Raw genomic sequence first — 18,838 nt, 5'->3', positions numbered from 1 at the left:
CGCTAAGATGGCAAGGAAGATTCGTGGAATGTTCGTTCTGGCTTAAATGTGCCAGTGTGCGGCCCTGTTTTCTTTGTCATCAGAAAGCTCTGACACAGAAATGGCAAAAATCTTTTTCTTGTGTTAGTATTAATAATTGTAGCCTGTATTATGCCTTTTAAAAAAGGCAGTGCCCATCAACTTTCCAACCTTCCTAGATTATGAAAAGCCATATAAAGTTCCTTTATGGCATTGGTTATTCAAGAAATGTTTACTTTTTAGAGATTCTGTGCTAGATATACTGTGTAGTCTCCAAAAGCTTCTGCATCTTGTTTGGAAACTGGGATCATGACTCTGACTCAGGAATTGTGGAATTGACTGGGTTAACATTGTTGGATTTCTGTTTACAGCAATGTTATTTTTTCACCCTTAGCTAGTTGACTGGTGAAAAAGTGTGCGTCAGTCCTGGCTGGTGTAGCGCAGTGGTTGAGCATGGGCCTGCAAGCCAAGGGGTCGCCGGTTCGATTCCTAGTCCGGGCACAGGCCTGGATTGCAGGCCAGGTCCCTAGTACGGGGTGTGCCAGAGGCAACCACACATTGATGTTTCTCTCCCTCTTTAGAGAGAGGGGAGGGGAATGCCCCACCCCTCTCTCTAAAGATAAATAAATAAAATCTTTAAAAAATGAATATATTTTTAAAAGTAATAAAAAAATAAAAAGTGTGCATCAGATCAAAATAGTCAATGTTGATAATATGCCAAGTAGATTTTGTTTGTGGTGTCTATTAATATGGCTTTTAAGTTACATTTCGATTGTTCTGTTCACTAATTTATCTTTGTGTTCAGGTTAAACGTCAAGAAAGTTTATTAAATACATGTCTAATATATGTACTTTTTTTCTGTGCAGGTTTTTGGTGCTCTTTTCATAAAAAAGAACTTTCTTCTGCTTCTTGAGTATCATATGATGATTATAAGGGTAAGAAAAATGCATGCCATGCTATAATTGGTCATGGTTCATTATTGGTCATGGTCATTATTGCTTATCCATAATCACCAGTAAATGACTGTAAATTAGCATTATGGTTGCTCTCATATCCTAGACATGAACATTCTGAAAATTGCTTAACATTGTATTGTCACTTTTAAAGTTACACACATTTATAAAACATTTGTTTTGTAAATAAAGTTATAAAACATTTGTTTTACTGAAGTGCTTTAAGAAAATTCATGATTGAGATTCATCTGTTTTTATTTTCGGACGTCCATTTGCAGATATTTTTAACACTGTTGCTGATATTTTAACCTGTGCTTAATAATCTATGCTTATTTCCTGTTACTAAGCAAAGAAAAATACACTTAAATAAAAGGATATGCCTTTCACTAAACTACAAGGGTTTCAAGGACTCAATCTATCTGATTTTTGTCTTTAGTGCAATTCCTTGTAACTCAGGAGGTGCTCTGTAAATATGTCTTAAATGAATGATCTATACACATTATGGTGAAAACTGTAATATAAGGGGAACCCTGTCTACGATTCCTTTAAAAATTGAGTAAGGTATTTTTTCAGATGTGAAATAGGGAAGGCCCTGGATTTTTTGTTTTGTAAGAGAAGAATCTTAGAATTCAAGTACTTCGATCTGTTGCCTGTTCTTTTTCAGTGTTTTTAATCTCTTCCCTAATCTTAAAGGAGAAAAAGACACTTTAAGTCTCTTTGTAGAAATACCACATTAAATATTGTTTGCTAGAAATTAGTAATATTGAGTTTTTAGTGTATAATTTTTAAAGATTTGACTCATTTACTTGTATTTAAACTTCACGGGCCTTTTACGGGTAGAGTGGCGAACGCCTAGAGAACGCTTTGAAGGCCTCGGGCACTCTGGGAGAGCACAGGTGGTAGGGCACTGGCTGTCTACTCCCAGTGTCGCACACTGCCCCTTGCCACCTGCGCATCTTTGCACCTAACCATGTGGTCAAGTTCTGCTTATGGTACTCTGTGTCTCAATTGAAGAAGATGAAGAAAGCTGCAGAAGAAATTGTCTATTGTGGACAGATCTTTAAAAAATCTCTCCTTTGGGGGAAGAATTTTGACCTCTGGCTCTGATGTGACTCCTGCAGTGACACCCACATACACCAGGAGTACTGAGACCTGACCACTGCGGGTGCCCTCACCCTGTGCTGCTGAGACATGGAGCCCAGCACTGTGCCCACGTCCACTCCACCCAGCTCATGGAGGTGGAAAAGATCGCAGCCGGCAAGTGCTGCTCACTGGCAGTCAAGCAGTTCCACAACTCCAAGATCAAGTTCTCGCTGCCCCATTTGGCCCTTTGTCGCCAGCAAAAGCCAAGCTTCACCAAGAGCCCCAACATGGGCTTCCCTGTCCCCTGGTCTGACCAGATAAATTCCTTGGGCCACCATTCCTTGGTGGAGGGGTGGGGGTGTGGTTCATGGTACATCTTACTTAGTTTAAAAATAAATGAATGTAGTCATTAGCTAAGTCAAATACTCAAGCCATGTAAACAAAAGGGTGGTTTTGATAGAGTCATGTAAAGGAAAAATTGGCTGTTGGATAAAGCAGTCATCACCTCTTAAGGCAGGGGTGTCAAACTCATTTTCAACAGGGGCCGCATGAGCCTCACGGTTGTCTTCAAAGGGCCAAAATAATTGTAGGACTGTATAAATATAACTACTTCTTAACTGTTAAGGAGTTGAAATTACATTTGGCCCTTTGAAGGCAACCGTGATGTTGATGTGGCCCCTGATTTACCATTATTTTTCTCTGTAATTAACCTCTATAAAACAACAGTCTGAAGTTTTGGATAATCTCATTTTTATAAATGTTTTACTGATTGAACCAGTAGGTTGTGATTACAGTTCATGGTGGTTCAAATTTGGTCTATAGGCTTTTCTTGAAATACATCAACTTTTTAAACTATTGCCAGATATTGTACTGGGTAGACCAGTTTCTGTTCTGCAGTGTAATTTTAGCAACGATAAGACTATATTTTTCATCAAAGTTGGAGAATCTTACAAATTTCCAGTGTTGACATTGAAGAAGAATGATGTCTTTGCCTTAAAGACTACTAAAAGAATAGGAAAAATTATTTTTGTCTGACATTTAGTCAACTAAGGGTATTTTGATACTGCTTTCAGTAAACACATTTCTTTGATAACCAAGAATTTCTCAGGTCATTTGTTAATGCGACCTTGGATTGACTTTACACTTTTGTTTGTTAGAAGTCAGTTATTCATTGGCTCCTAAGGAATTTTATCTGACTAGAAAGAAGTATTCATAACATGGAGAACCTTCAAAGAAGGCCTGCAGTTGACTTCTCTGAGTTTTAGGCCATTGAATAAGAACTTAATTTAGACCTTTTTTTTTTTTGAAGAGGGGAAAGGTAAGAAAGATCAGGAGAAAGTCTACTAAGGAAAAGAGGGAGAGAGAGAAAAGACACAAGAGGCCTGCCGTCCGAGCTGATCCAGGACTCCTGTGTACTGTGCAGCCGGCTGTGGCGATCCTCTTCTAACTCTGCTGCCCAGGCTGGTGCCACCACAGGGCATGTGTACTTTCAGGGTCGAGGCAGTCACACAGCTCTGGTAGGATGATTGGGGATCAAGGAACGTGAGTGCTGAGGGTTAGGAGCTGGACAAAGGTACAAAGCCTTAGTGGTTAAGACAAAAATTTGGCGGTATATGTTCCTTGAGTGTCTGAGTATCCTCAGTTTAAAGATTGAGTATGTGCCCTGGCTGGTGTGGCTCAGTGGATTCAGTGCCAGCTGGCGAAACAAAGGGTTGCTGGTCCAATTCCCAGTCAGGGCAGTGGCCTGCGTTGCGGGCCAGGCCCCCAGTAGGGGGCGCTCAGGAGGCAACCACACATTGATGTTTTCCTCTTTTTTTCCCCTCCCTTCCCCTCTCCCTAAAAGTAAATGATTAAAATCTAAAAGAAAAGAAGAAAGACTGAATATCTGCTGTGCGCCAGGCATGGTTCTGGGTGCTAAAGATTTATCAGTAAGTAACAGAGAGCCATAATTCTTAGTCATGGAGCTTTTATTACGATAGAATATTATCAAACTGACTCCAGAGAGTTATGATTTAGGTTGAGTGATTTTTTTCTTTTGATTTGAGATACCCAGTCGTGAGTTACTTGTATACCTCATTTTATAGCTGTATTGCTTTATAGCAAATTACACTAAAACTTAGTGATTTAAAGCAACAAACATTTATACCTTGGTTTCTTTGGTTGCGCTCTGGGCCTGGCTTAGCTGGGTACTTGTGAGATAGAGTCTTTCACAGCCTGTCATCAGGGAATCAGGGCTGCAGTCATCTCAGGGCTCACCCGAGGGAAGATCTGCTTCCAGGCTCTGAGGCCCCATTTCCATGTCTCTGGTTCTGTTTTGTTCATTAGTTTATTTTGTCCAATGGGTTCCTCTTATAAGTGATATCATATGGTATTTGACATGGTATTTCACCGACTGGCTTATTTCACTCAGCGTAATAGTCTCTGGTTCCATCCACGCTGTTGCAAAGGAGTTCCTTCTTTCTTTCTGCCGCATAGTATTCCACTGTGTAAATGTACCACAGTTTTTCAATCTGTTCATCTACTGATGGGCACTTAGGCTGTTTCCAACACTTGGCTATTATAAATAGCACTGCCATAAACATCGGAGTGCATAAGTTTTTTTGATTTGGTGTTTCAGGATTCTTAGGGTATGTTCTCAGCAGTGGAATTGCTGGGTCATAAGGCAGTTCAATTTTTAATTTTTTTGAGGAAATTCCATACTGTTTTCCACAGTGGCTGCACCAGTCTGCATTCCCACCAACAGTGCACTAGGGTTCCCTTTTCTCCACATCCTCACCAGCACTTGTTGTTTGCTGATTTATTAATGCTAGCCATTCTGACAAGTGTGAGTCGATATCTCAATGTGTTTTTATTTTATTTTTTAATTTTTAATTAATTAATTTATTTTTTAAATTATTTTTTAACTGCAGTATTCATTCTTTTATTCCCTTCCCAGCCCACCCCCCCGTGCCCCCCACCTCCCTCCCCTTTCCGCCCTCAATGTGTTTTTAATTTTCATCTCTCTGATGGCTAGTGATGTTGAGCATTTTTTCTTATGTCTATGGACCATCTGTATGACCTCCTTGGAGAGGTGTCTGTTCAGGTCCTCTGCCCATTTTTTGGTTAGATTGTTTGTCTACCTGGTGTTGAGTCATGTATGTTATTTATATATTTTGGAGATTAAACTCTTGTCCCATGTGTCATTGGCAAATATATACTCCCATATAGTCATTTCCTTTTTCATTTTGATGATGGTTTCTTTGGCCATGCAGAAGCTTTTTAATTTGATGTAGTCCCATTTGTTTATTTTTTCCTTTATTTCCCTTGCCCTAGGAGATATAATATTGTAAGATATATTGCTACATGGGATATCTGAAATTTTACTGCCTATGTTTTCCTCTAGGACTTTTATGGTATCTTAACTTATATTCAAGTCTTTTATCCATTTTGAGTTTATTCTGATGTATGGTATAAGTTGGTGGTCTAGTTTCATTTTTTTCACATGTACTAGTTCTCCCAACACCATTTATTGAAGAAGCTGTTTTCACTCCATTGTATGTTCATACCCCCTTTGTCAAATATAAATCGGCCCTAGACACATGGGTTTATTGATCCATCTCACTTTATTCTCCGTCCTAAGGAGCATAGCAACCACCTTCTTCTGCTCTAGTATAGCATTGCTGATTTTTAGCCCTTCCAGCAACCAAGATTTCCTATTCATTTTGCTTCCTATACTCCTCTGATTCTGGGCTGTATGGATATGATTATTTTCTCCTGTCTCTTTGACAGAACATCTCTTTGGTCCTATACCTAACATGTAGTGAATCTGATTGATATTCCTGGTTGGTCTGCTGTCGTCCTCTTTGACCTGTCCATCAGCTAAACCTTCTACAATAAGTTAAACCCAGGAAATTTGCTTGGCATCTTTTTTTACAGAAAACCGCATCCCAGAGTAAAGAATTTAAAAATTTTTTTATTTAATTCTTGTTCAAGTACAGTTTTCTGTCTTTTACTCCCATCCCAGCCCACCCCCTCCCAGTGCTCCCCACCTCCCTCCCATTTCCACCCCCCTTAGTTTATGTCCATGTGTCCTTTATACTAGTTCCTGTAAATCCTTCCCCTTTTCCCCTGAAATTCCCTCCCCTCTCCCCTCTGGTCACTGTCCACCTGTTCTTTATTTCAGTGTCTTTGGTTATATTTTGCTTGTTTGATTGTTTTGTTGTTTAGGTTCCCGTTAAAGTGAGATCATATTGTATTTGTCTTTCACCACCTGGTTTATTTCACTCAGCATAATGCTTTCTAGTTCCATCAATGTTGTTGCAAAGGGTAGGAGCTCCTTCTTTCTTTCTGCTGCATAGAATTCCACTGTGTGTATGTACCATAGTTTTTTGGTTCATTCATTTACGGATGGGCACCTAGGTTGCTTCCAACTCTTGGCTATTGTAAATTGTGCTGCTATAAATATTGGGGTGCATAGGTTCTTTTGGATTGGTGTTTCAGGGTTCTTAGGATATAATCATAAAGAATTTAAATGTACAACTTGTAAGAGCCATCGTGATCTCTCTTAGACTTAAGTTCTGTTGCATCATCTTCCCTTAACTGTAGGTGGTGTTGGGGAGGAAGCACAATTTTAGGAAATGCCTCTGGCAAGATCTATTAAGCTAGGTAGAGAGGTCCCCATTTAGAAATCACCTCTGTTCAGCCATGAGACACATCTATTTAGATATCCCGCAGACACACAAAAGGAGTAAAAAAATAATGATTTTCTTCATCTATCTGCTCAGTTTCCTATTATCTTTTGTGAGTCTTTCATTTTTTAGTTCCCTTACTTGAAACTTCATTCATTTTTAAGATCACACAAATTCATAAGTATTCTCAGCAGTTCTTTCACCATGTTTCAATTTTCTTTTTATTTCCGAAGCCACAGCCCTTATCTAAATCATTGTCCTCTCAAAAGCACTCAGAGCTTCCTGACTTTGAAGTATACAGTGTTGTGCACAGTTAATAGATAATAATCATCAACATCAACAAAACTGACAGTTATCAAATGCCTATTTCTGATTATTTATATCCACATCCTACTAAGTATAAAGACTGCTTGGTTCTCTTTTATAGAAAGTATCAAGAAGATAAATTTAGTACTTATTGAAGACCTGTTCTTTGCCAAATAGTATGTTAGGTACTTGAAATAGTCATTCTTTATATTGCAACTCTTAAAAGTAGTTACTATTTCAGTTTTTCAAATTTAAAAACCAAATCTTAGAAAATTAATGGACTTGACCAAAGTGACAGAATTATACCCCAAACCAAGATTTTTCTACCTTCAAAATGCAAATGCTTCCTGCTATTCACATTGCCTTCCAAAACTGTATCTAACATTCTACATTTGTTCTGCAGATATTCAGTAAGACTTATGACCATACACTGAGCATATAATTTCACACCTTTAAAAATTTTTTAAAGATTTTATTTACTTTTAGAGAGAGGAGAAGGGAGGGAGAAAGAAGGAGAGAAATATCAATGGGTTGTCTCTTGCATGTCCACAACTGGGGATCTAGCCCACAATCCAGGCATGTTCCCGGACTGGGAATCAACTGGCTAGCAGGCTGTTGCTCCATCACTGACACCTTACACCAGCTAGACCAGTCTCACACCTTTTAGACGCAAATCCTACTCTCAGATAATTTAGTAAAGATAAAACCTGTATCAGTAACTAAGTGCCTTGAGATAGAAGGTCCCAGTAAAGTTCCAGGGGACTCTCGAATTTATTTTGACTAAAAGTTCAGAGGTAGATACACTGGGATAACTGCCACCTGAGCTGAGCTTTGACACATTGGTAGGGTTTGGCTTTGGGAACTAAGAAATGTGTTTGAAGGAATGGAAATAGCACAAGCAAATATGTAGAGATGGAAAGTGCAATGTGTGTGTGCTTGTGGGCTTATGTATGGAGGGAGCCCTAGAAAGTATAATTAAAAAAAACTCTGTAGTACTTATTTTTAAGAGACATGCCATATGAAATGTTTCTTTCTTTTTCTTTTTTTTAGCTTACAGTTTAGCATGAGTCTTCTTATGATTAATGAGAATGTAAAATTGGCTCGTGAATATGCGTTGCTGGGAAACTACGACTCCGCGATGGTCTATTATCAGGGAGTCCTTGACCAAATGAACAAGTATCTGTACTCCGTGAAAGATACGTACCTCCAGCAGAAATGGCAACAGGTAAGAAGCATGAGCTATGTACTTTTTAAGTGGTTTAAGTACTCAGAAGATTTCAGTAGATTATCACTGTTTTTTTTCTGTTATATATTGAGTGTTGTCACTTTTTGAATGGATTTGTATATAATGTTACTTGAAACTTGATTAATTGTATTAGTAATAGTCTATTCACCATCATCAGTACTCTAAATTCTGTTCAGTTATTCTAACTGTTGGAATCTAATAGATTTTTTTAAAGTAATTGTTTTCAATTTTTTTTTCTAGATCACATTTTTTATCTGGTGGAATTAGAGTTGACTTTATTAAGCCATTTTTGAAAGTACAGATAACATCTGAATTTCATGGGAACCATATTTTCTATAGAACATTGTAAGTCAGACCATATTTGAATCCCATCTGAGGAACGTGAGTCACTGAGGACCAGTAGAAATTACAGGTGGAAACTGTAGTAGAACTTAGAGGTCCAGTTTAAGGTGGCATTTATAACAAGGTTCAACTATGTCACAGAGGAAAGAAACATTACAGAAATGAAGTCTTTTTGAGCTGATTTTCCAGGTAGAATATTATCCCTCAGATCCTACTGAACTGTTTTTTTGATAATATTCCATATTTGTCCTTAATTTCTTAGAGAGAAAATATCCTACCTCTTTAAATTTAACCTCTTTCCCTAAATTTGCCTCTGCATATCTTTGATATTACTGAAAGGGGAAAATATTTCATTTCATAAGGAGTCTTATTTGTCATTGAAAGACTTTTAAGACCTTTTATTCTTAGGCTAGTAACTCTTCAAAAGTCTAAGCTCTTTGGTAAAGATAGTTAAGTCATTTAGTCTTTTTCTTTTTAAAGTTTTACTTATTGATTTTAGAGAACAAGGAAAGGAGAGAGAGAAAGAGAAACACCTGTTTGTTGTTCCGCCTATTTATGCATTCATTGGTGGATTGTCGTATGTGCCCCGACCAAGTGTTGAACCTTGGCTTATCAGGACGACTCTCTAACCAACTGAGCTACCCAGCCAGGGTCTTAAGTCATTTAGTTTTAAGACAAAACATTACCAATGGCATTTCGGTATTTCATGTGTGCATATGTGTGTGTGTGTGTGTCTGTATGTGTGTGTGTAGTTTTCTAATTGAATCAAGATTGCATTTTTAAAATATCTTGGTTATATGTGAATCAAGCCATTTGTCTTCTGAAGCATATTTTCAAATTGCAATCCACTAATGGGTTATGAAAGTCATGGATTCTGATTTGCATTTTAAAAGTCAGTAGGAAAATAGCATTAAAAAACCATCAAAGGGCAACTTGCAAAAGTATTATTTTTATCAAACTTTGAGGTTGCAGCTACCTTTTCAATTGGTTATGCAATTTGAATAAGAATCATAAGTAAGTAACATGGTTTAATTAGCTAGAATATTTAATTAATTTTATCAGAATTAATTGTATAATTGAAAGCAAAGAAATAATGAACCATTATTAAAATTTCAACACAGCCCTGGCTGGTGTAGCTCAGTGGATTGAGTGTGGGCCTGTGACCCTGAGGATTGCGGTTCGATTCCCAGTCAGGGCACATGCCTGGGTTGCAGGCTGGTTCCCAGCAGGGGACACACAAGAAGCAACCACACAATGATATTTCTCTTCCTCTCTTCTTCCCTTCCCCTCTGAAGACAAATAAATAAAATCTTTAAAAAAAAATTTTCAACACAGTATCTTGGTGTGATTTACTAGATATCTGATACCAAAATGGAGGTTTCTAACATCTAAAAAATGGCCGTAGTTTAATCTTGGTAGTTGTTTATTAGTTATAAAAACTTAAAGAGTTATATTCCCCTTTGAAACCAGGTTTGGCAGGAAATAAATGTGGAAGCAAAACATGTTAAAGATATCATGAAAACACTAGAGAGCTTTAAATTAGACAGCACTCCACTGAAAGCTGCACAGCATGAGCTTCCAGCTTCTGAGGGAGAAGTCTGGTCCTTGCCTGTACCTGTCGAACGAAGGTAAGTGGAGAGCCTTTGAGAGACAGGCCAGCGCAGGAGCTGGTCGCGTTGGTTCCATCTAGGAGAGGAGCTGGGTGCCTGAGAGACGGGAATGGGAGAGGGTTTGTTACTGAATGGCTTTTATAACTGTTAAATTGTGTATTATGTAACTGTGAACCATTTCAACAAATTAAATTTTGGTGGAAATAAGCCAAAATATGCTTTTGTGAGGTGAGTTTAAGTAGCAGAGATAACCATTATTTTGGGAAAATCATGTAACCTTTCTAGGCCTCAGATTTTTCTAATGTAAAGTGGGGGAGTAAGATCAAAACTGGTTCTCAAACAAGTTATTACAGAATACTGCTATTCATCATGCTGTACTGCTGCTAAGTTTTAAAAAATGGGCTTTTTAATTCACAGAAATCAGGAAAAGATAAAATGTTCTCAATTTTAGGTTTTTCTTGTATTTTTTTCCCATCTTCCTATTACATGGTGCCAGAAAATAAACAGTGAAAGTGATATTTATTAAAATGCTGTGAAGAGTCTATTGTGCTTGGTTTCACTGCATATTTTTTAAATGACAAGTGTGCTGGTGGACGTCACTTATCCAGTTCACTCACACAATAGATTTCCTATTTTGTATTATGGGTTTAAATATATGAATGTGTCACAGCATTCTACAAAGAACATTTATGACTTGTAGGTTTTTTTGTCCCCTTACCAGTTTGAGAACCTTCTGTTAAGACCTTGCTGTTAAGAGTTTTTCAGTTTAACATTCTATCATTGTGAGTACTCCGAGTGCCCTTAGCACAGTCGCAGACTGTACATGTTATTTATTTCTTACACTTACTTTGGAAGTAAGCCTTCCAAATAAGTTATATTTTCCCTGTATTTCAGATATGATAGGTGAGGTACAGTGAGGTTATCTAAGTTTTCTCCATTATCACAAAACCGATAACTGGTGGAGCTTGGATATTTGACTACAAAGCTGGCATTCTCTGTCATACCAGTCATTCTCAGGCTCTAGCACACATAGAGATCTCTTGGGGACACTCATTAAAACTGTGGATTCTGGGGTTTCACTCTCAGAGAGTCTGATACAATAGGTACGAGGTAGAGCCTGGAGAATTGGCAGGTGATTCTGATACAGGTGGTCTGCGCATCACACTTCAAGGAATTACCTTACCAAAGTGTTCCCTCTCCAGCCTAAGACCAGCTAGTGGCATTATTGTTTTTTAGTCATCTTTCTTTCTTCAGCCCCAGATAAAAGTAGTAGTATTTTGTTACTATCTTTCTAATATTTACTGAATTTCCCCTTCCCCACTCATAAGCACTTTTATATAATACTTTGTTGTATTTAAAATTCATGAAAAACAAATAAGTACAGATATAAGCTCATTAAAGAAAAGTAGGAAAATTCATAAAAATAGAAAGGAAATCATAGTCATTCTAGTGCATCTGCTGTTCTTCTGTGCATTGTTTATTTTCGTGGTTGTCAACTCTTGTGTTTCCAGGCCCAGTGTGTTTTGTCTTCATGAGGCCATCACCATAGCACCACGGCTGTTTTATGCCTTCTAGTACACTTGCCCTCTTCTTTCTTAACTGTGCTTGAGGTGTTTGAGGATAGGACTCCTATTCCTTTTTTACTGCTCATTTTTATGGCCCCAGCGAAGTCTAGGAGCACAGTGAGAACCTAAAAGGTATTTGAGAGGTCTGAGTCCTGCCACAAAAATAAAAATGAAATGAGGTGATATATGTAAATGTACAGCACCATGTCCATAGCTAGTGCTTATATCAGTTTTATAGTGGGAAAATGATTACATTTTGTGAATTAAAACATGAGAACTGGTACCAAATTGCATATATACTAGTGGGTAAGTGGGACTTCTTCATCTGCACTATATTCTGCTAAATACTCTCTTGTCTGGTAATTGCTCTGTTTTAAGTTACCAAGAATCAGACTGATTTCTCAATTCCTTCTTGGTGTACCACTGCTGATTTCCTTTCAAAGGAAAAGTGATAATCAGTTGCCTTTCATTATCTCTACCATATAACCATACTGCATTTCATTCCTTTCTTAAGTCATCACACACAGCTATGTCAAATTAAATGTTAGATCTTAGGTTTCAGTGACCTTAAGTTTATTTATTTCTTTCTTGGGTTATTGCCTTGGCTTCTTTAGTTCATAGTCTCTTAGACACTACTTGTGTTCATCTATATTTGGACCAACTCCAGGGGTTAGTTATGATTTTAATGATGTTGTGTTTGATTAGACCCTCACCAGGTCCTAGAAAACGCCAGTCTTCTCAAAACAGCGACCCTAAGCCACACAGTAACCGTCCCAGTACAGCCGTCAGAGTTCACCGGCCATCGGCACACAACCTTCACAATGACAGAGGGAAAGCTGTTCGATGTCGGGAAAAGAAAGAGCAGAATAAAGGAAGAGAGGAAAAGGTAAATGCTACTGACTTTCACAAGTGAAAACGTTATTTATTAACTTTGAAAATGAAGGCTGTAGATTTTAATAATTTTTAATCATTAGACTGCCATACTATAATGAAGCCTTAGTCATCCTCCCGTAGGCTGGGATTTTTCCCACTCACTATTTGCCCAGTATTTTTGGTTGGTTTTTGTAACTTTATATTTTGATATAATTTTAGACTTGCAGTAAGTTGCAGGAATGACATAAAGGACTTCCATATATTCTTTACTCATTTTTACTAATTATTAATATTGTACCCCTTTTGCTTTATCATTTACTCCCTGTATACCTTGTTTATTTCCTGAAGCATTGAGAGTGAGTTGTAGATATTATGGCTTTTTAACCTTAAATACTTTAAAGAGTATGTCCTAAGCACTAGGACATTCTTTTACTTAAACTCAGTATCGTTATCGAAAGCTGTGAATTTTACATTGCTACAGTGCTGTTATCTAACCCACATAAAATTTAGGCAGTTATATAATGTCATTCATAGCTTTTTCTGCCTCATGCCAGGATCCAATATAGAATCATACACTGCATTTAGTTCTCGTGTTTCTTTAATCTGTTTTAATGGGAACGTTTTCTCAGCCTTTGTCTTTTTTGGCCTGACATTTTTAAAGAGTACTGGCCAGTTATTTTGTAGAATGTCTCTCAATTTGGGTTTGTTTGAGGTTTCCTTGTGATTAGCTCAAGGTTATGCAATTTTGGCAGGAATACCCAAGAAGTGAAGTTTTAATCTTCTCAGTGTATCATATAAAGAGGCCCAGGATGTTTATTTGTCCTATTACTCGTTGTAAATTGGATCACTTGTTAGGTGGTATCTGCCAGATCTCTCCATTTCAAAGTTCCTTTTGTCTCCTTATAATAATTTGTGGAGAAATACTTTGAGATTATGCAAATATTCTATTTCTTATTAAAATTTCATCTACTTGTTCTAGTATCCAGTGATTCTTGCCTGAATCAATTATTCCTGTGATGATTACAAAATCATGGTTTTCTAATGCCATTATTTCTTCTACATTAATTAACTGGTACTTCACTGTGAGGAACAGCTTTGTTCTTCTTACCCTTTATTTAATTATATCATATGGACTCATGTATTCTTAGTTTATTCAGTGAATTATAATGTTACTGTCATTATTCAATGCTTAAATTGTCTAATATTTGAGGAGTGGGAGATCCTCGAAGCTGGGTCTTATGTGTTTTGGGCACGTATTCATTGTTCTCTGAGCACTTCCTCATTTTCTGACACAATAGAATGCTCCAGGCTCATCTTCTATGTCCTCCACGGTTTCTGTTGGTAAAGAACGGGATTCAGAAACCCAGATTTAAGTGCCAATTAATATTTTTGAGGACTTATACTGTCTTGTATTAAGAAGCATATGGGAATCTCAGAGCTTAGTTTCTGTTCTCTCTAATTCCACCTTCCTTGTCCAAGGTATGTATCCGGTAACTGTGATACAATAAAGTACAGGGTAACTTTTTGGTCAGGTGGGCCCAAAGGACTCTTCCACACCGCTTGGGCAAAGTGAAAACGTGTGTATAGCAACGTTTTAGTTCGGCCCTTCTACTCCTTTCAAAACCTCACATCAGCTTCGACTTCATTCTTTCTCCTAGATGTACAATCTAACTTTGTAATTCTACATGAGAACCTCATCCAATACCCAGCAAAGCCATACCTTTAAACACAGCCTTCCTTGTTGATAAAGGTACAGATGTTCATTTAGCTCCTGATTTTGTGCCCTCTGCCTTATTCCCCCTCCTCCCCATTTCTGGAGGTCAGATGTTCTTGTACATCTGGGCAGTTTCCTTATGTTCCTTTTGCCAGATAGTTCTGCAGTCCTGCATCCCTGCATCCCTGCACTTTCAGCAGAAGCAGTCCCGTTTTAGTTCCTGAAACAAGGAAGGATGTGAGGAAGGTAGCTGATGAATCAGGCCTTATGGAATATTATCAGTACTCGAGTTTCCCTGGCCTTTCCTCTAGGGGTTGGATTATAAGCCTTAGAACCATGTGGTTTGTAGGGCTCAGCTCCATGTCTTATACCTTTTTCATTTTGTCAGGTTGACCCAAAAATCTGGTTATTTTTTTCCATAAAATAAAAGACACATTTTTCATTTTCACCAGTAACTCTATTGATTTGGGTATTTTGAGTATGTTGGCTATCTCCCCCATGGTATAATGTTCATTGTTCTCAGTTAATGTCTTTTTTTTTTTTTAATTATTGATCAAATACAGTTGTCTGCATTTTCCCCCCACTATATCCCCACCTCTGCTGATCTCACCTTCCATTGGCTTTGTCATGTGTCCTTTATAGTTTTCCTTAGTTAATTTCTTGATTTGATTGCTGTTAACTTCAGTTGGTCCACCCAACCATGGAGCATTGTCCAGTGAGAAATCTCCAGTGCAAAACTTTGCAAACTACTTTCGACATGTTCCATCAGTCACAGCACTTTCTCCAGATACTGCACAAATCTTTTTTTGGCATTTCAGTTGTGTTTTTACCTTTTATGAAATAGTAAAGCATAATATGCTGAAAATATTCATATTTTCCTCTATTTCAACATTAAAATGGGTATACAAAAATTCACCAATTTTGATAAGTGTTTTTTAAATGCATGCTGATGTGACAGCCGTCACAATACAATCTAACAAAATTGTTTCTAATGAAGTAAAAGACAACTAAATGCTACTAGAGCCATCTTATGGAAAAAAAACAAACAAACTTTTTGGCCAACCCAATATATCTATGCTCTTATACCCTGAGAAATGCCGTATAGATCCTGAAGTAGTATAATCAAGAAATCAGTTGTCCAAGAGAAATTAATACCTGCATAATAAGACAGGAAAATATAATCTCACAAATACAGCATGGTGATTATGTGTATGAGCAGTGGATTCAGGTGACCCATGTTTAAGCACCAGCTCTGCTATTTCTTTTTGATGTTCAGTTCTTAACTCTCTGCCTATTCCTACATCCTCCAAATTTTCTATTTTTTTCTAAAAGTTTACATTTTACATGAGAGTCCATGATAAATTTTGAGCTAATATTTGTTTATGATGTAAGACTTAGGCCAAGGTTCATTTTTTAAAAATATTTATTTATTTTTAGAAAGATGGGAAGGGAGAGAGAAAGAGGGGGAGAGAGACCTCAATATGTGGTTACCTCTTGCACACTCCCAACTGGAGACCTGGCCCACAACCCAGGCATGTACCCTGATTGGGAATCAAACCAGCAACCTTTGGATTCACAGATCGGCACTCAGGGTTCATTTTTTGCATATACATATTCAATTGTTTTTGCATCATTTGTTGAAAAGGCAGTTTTTTCCTCCATTGAATTGCTCTTGTCCCTTTGTCTAAAATAGTTGGACATATTTGTGTAGGTCTATTTCTGGGTTCTCTATTTTGTTTCATTGATATATGTGTCTGTTTTTTCTACCAATACCACACAGGTTTGTTTACCATTCTTACATAATAAGTCTTAAAAATTGGATAGACCAGTCCTGGCCAGTGTGGCTCCTTTGGTTGGGTATCTTCCTGCAAAGCGAGGGGTCGCTGGTTTGACTCCTGGTCAGGACATATTCCTAGGTTGCAGATTTGGTCCTTGGTGGGAGCACATATGGGCAGTGGCTCATCAACGTTTACCTCTTACATCAGTATTTCTCTCCCTCTCTTTCTCCTTCCCTCCCCCTCTCTCTAGAAATAAATAAAATCTTTTAAAAAACTGGGTAGACTGGAGTCTGGGGATCAGCATTTTAAAATATATTTTTTTCTTTTTATTTTTTTGTTGACTTTATTGGGGTGACATTGGTTGACTAAATTGTGTAGGTTTCAGGTGGACAGTTCTGTAATATATCATCTGTATATTGTATTGTATGTTTTCTAGCCCAAGTCATGTTTCTTTCCATCACTGTTTATCCCCTCTATGTCACTTCTACCTCTTTCAACCCTGGTCTCCAGTCCAAACCAATTAAATCAGGATTCTTAAGAATGAGATATTTTACCAAGTTTCCCAGATGGTATTATTATGCAGCTTGGAGTGAGAATCACTAAATAGATTAAAGAGACATACAACTAGAGTCAGAAATACCACTTAGAAAAGTGTTATATTAGATGACGTGAAAAATGATGTATTCAACATGCATGATGTGCACGTTGAATATTTGTTGTTATATGTCAAGACACTATGGTCTTGGGGATAAAGGAGTGAATAAGTCTCAAAAATCTATGCTGTTTTCAGTTTAAATTCTATCATCAAAAGAAATAACAACTTGTCCAAAGAAGGGACCTTTCTTGCTTAGGAAAGCTTTTGAATGAGCCATCAATCAACAATTCTGGTTGATAAACAAAGCCACAATACTCAAAGTGGGCTACCTGCCAGAAGGTCATACCAGAGTTTCTATTTATAATTTAGTTTTACAGAGATCTACTATTAGTATTTTGTGTGTGTGTTGTAATATACATGTATATAATTTACAAATTATTATCTGTATATTGAGAATACAGACTTAAGTTTTATTAATGCCAGTATTTCATCAAAAAAGTTTGAGGACCACTACTCGAGTCCTTTGACCTCCTCAAAAGAAAAATAATTTGAGTTTAACTGTTTTTAAAGCCACATAACACTCATGTCTAAAACACTGGCAGTACAGGAATGTTACATAACAGGGAGTGGATGGTGAAATTTTTTAATTTTTAATTTAATTTAATTTATTTATCTTGCATCTTAGAGAGAGGGGAAGAAAGGGAGAGAGAGGGAGAGAAGCATCAGTGTGAGAAGAACATCTACCTGTTGCTTCTTGTACATTTGGGACTGAACCTGTAACCCGGGCATGTGCCCTGATTGAGAATCAAACCCATGACCTTTTGGTTTACGGGATGATGCTTCAACCAACTGAGACACACTGGCCAGGATGGAAATTACTTTTCTTAAGGGCCTTACTTGGAAACAATCCCAGAGGAGCTACCTATATAGGTATTAATAAAAATTGAAAAAATGTTCTTAGATATTATTTGCTGGTTTGGGCTATAGAACAACCCTGGTTTTAGTGTCTCTACATTCAGATACCAACCACAGTCCTGCTAGTTGTGTGCTTGGTGCATAATTTGCAGGATCTGCCAGGTACAGTGTCTGAGTGGAGCAGAACAACTTTGCACCTACGAACTCGGCCCTGGGATAACAGTGCTGTTTTTGGCTGGTCAGAGCTCAGCAAGAAGGACTTCGCTAAAGCTATAAAAAGGTGGGGGGCGGGGGTAGAATGATTCATTCCATTTTACTTTTCCTTTTCAAAATTGTTTTAGCTATTCTTGTTTCTTTCTTTTTTTCCTTATAAATTTTAGAATCAGTTTTTCTACATCTAAAAAGAATCTTGATAGAAATTTCATTAAACCTTTATGCTAGTTTATGGAAAATCAGCATCTTTATTGTGTTGAGTCTCCATTTATTTATCTCCATTTTTTTCTCCGTTTATTTAGGTCTTTGAATTCTTTCATCAGTATTACGTAGTTTTCAGAATACAGGTCTCACATATGTTTTGTTAGATTTTATACCTATTTTATTTTGTAAGTGATTGTGAATGGTATTGTATTTTTAACTTCACTGTCCACATACTTATTGCCAGTGTATAAAAATACAATGAACTGTTTAAAAGTTATTTTTAAAATTACCATTAAAATATATGTAACATACAACTTACCACTTGAGTCATGTAAGGGTGCAGTTCCGTGCGGTTGAGCACGTGCACACTGCTGTGGGACTGGCCCCGCCACCCACCCGTGGACACATTGCATTTCCCCGCATTGGAACTCTGCGCCCGTCACACAGTTACTCCTTGTAAAGGAGAGCTCTCTTTTCCGTCTACTCACTAGCACTCCAAGTGTGCAGGAGTTTTTCCCACACCAGGCAACTTCTGTGGCAACAGCTGGGTGTCCCACAATTTACCTCAATTTTGACACTTACCTACCTGGAGTTAGCATCAGATTCCACAGGTTAAGGCCCCAGTCCCATAAGACTGCCCCCATGGCAGATGCCAGTTGGGAGTCTAATTTTCACCTGTGCTTCCGACCAACTGGCGTAAAGTGGAGATTATCATGACTCTGTTTGGGCCTGATAATTCACTAGAACAGGTCACAG

At 37.7% G+C, this 18,838-nt stretch overlaps 1 protein-coding gene across 2 annotated transcripts in view; it reads left to right on the top strand.

Moving 5' to 3' along the window:
* KATNA1 (katanin catalytic subunit A1) overlaps window positions 1-18,838 on the top strand; it is a 33,956-nt gene that overhangs the window by 1,034 nt on the left and 14,084 nt on the right. The window contains exons 2-6 of one of the 2 annotated variants that reach the window (XM_053663430.1): window positions 885-953; window positions 3,898-3,982; window positions 8,078-8,252; window positions 10,086-10,243; window positions 12,496-12,676. In XM_053663430.1, coding sequence (XP_053519405.1) covers window positions 8,091-8,252; window positions 10,086-10,243; window positions 12,496-12,676 — 501 coding nt within the window. In that variant the 5' untranslated portion in view covers window positions 885-953; window positions 3,898-3,982; window positions 8,078-8,090. The remainder of the gene's footprint in view (window positions 1-884; window positions 954-3,897; window positions 3,983-8,077; window positions 8,253-10,085; window positions 10,244-12,495; window positions 12,677-18,838) is intronic. The other variant, XM_037156815.2, reaches the window with a different exon arrangement.

The sequence above is a fragment of the Artibeus jamaicensis genome, unplaced genomic scaffold, assembly GCF_021234435.1.
Source record: "Artibeus jamaicensis isolate MK-2021 breed Jamaican fruit bat unplaced genomic scaffold, CSHL_Jam_final contig_3176, whole genome shotgun sequence".
Classification (NCBI taxonomy): Eukaryota; Metazoa; Chordata; class Mammalia; order Chiroptera; family Phyllostomidae; genus Artibeus; species Artibeus jamaicensis.
The sequence above is the reverse complement of the archived record's forward strand: the minus strand, read 5'-3'. Positions and strand labels throughout refer to the sequence as shown.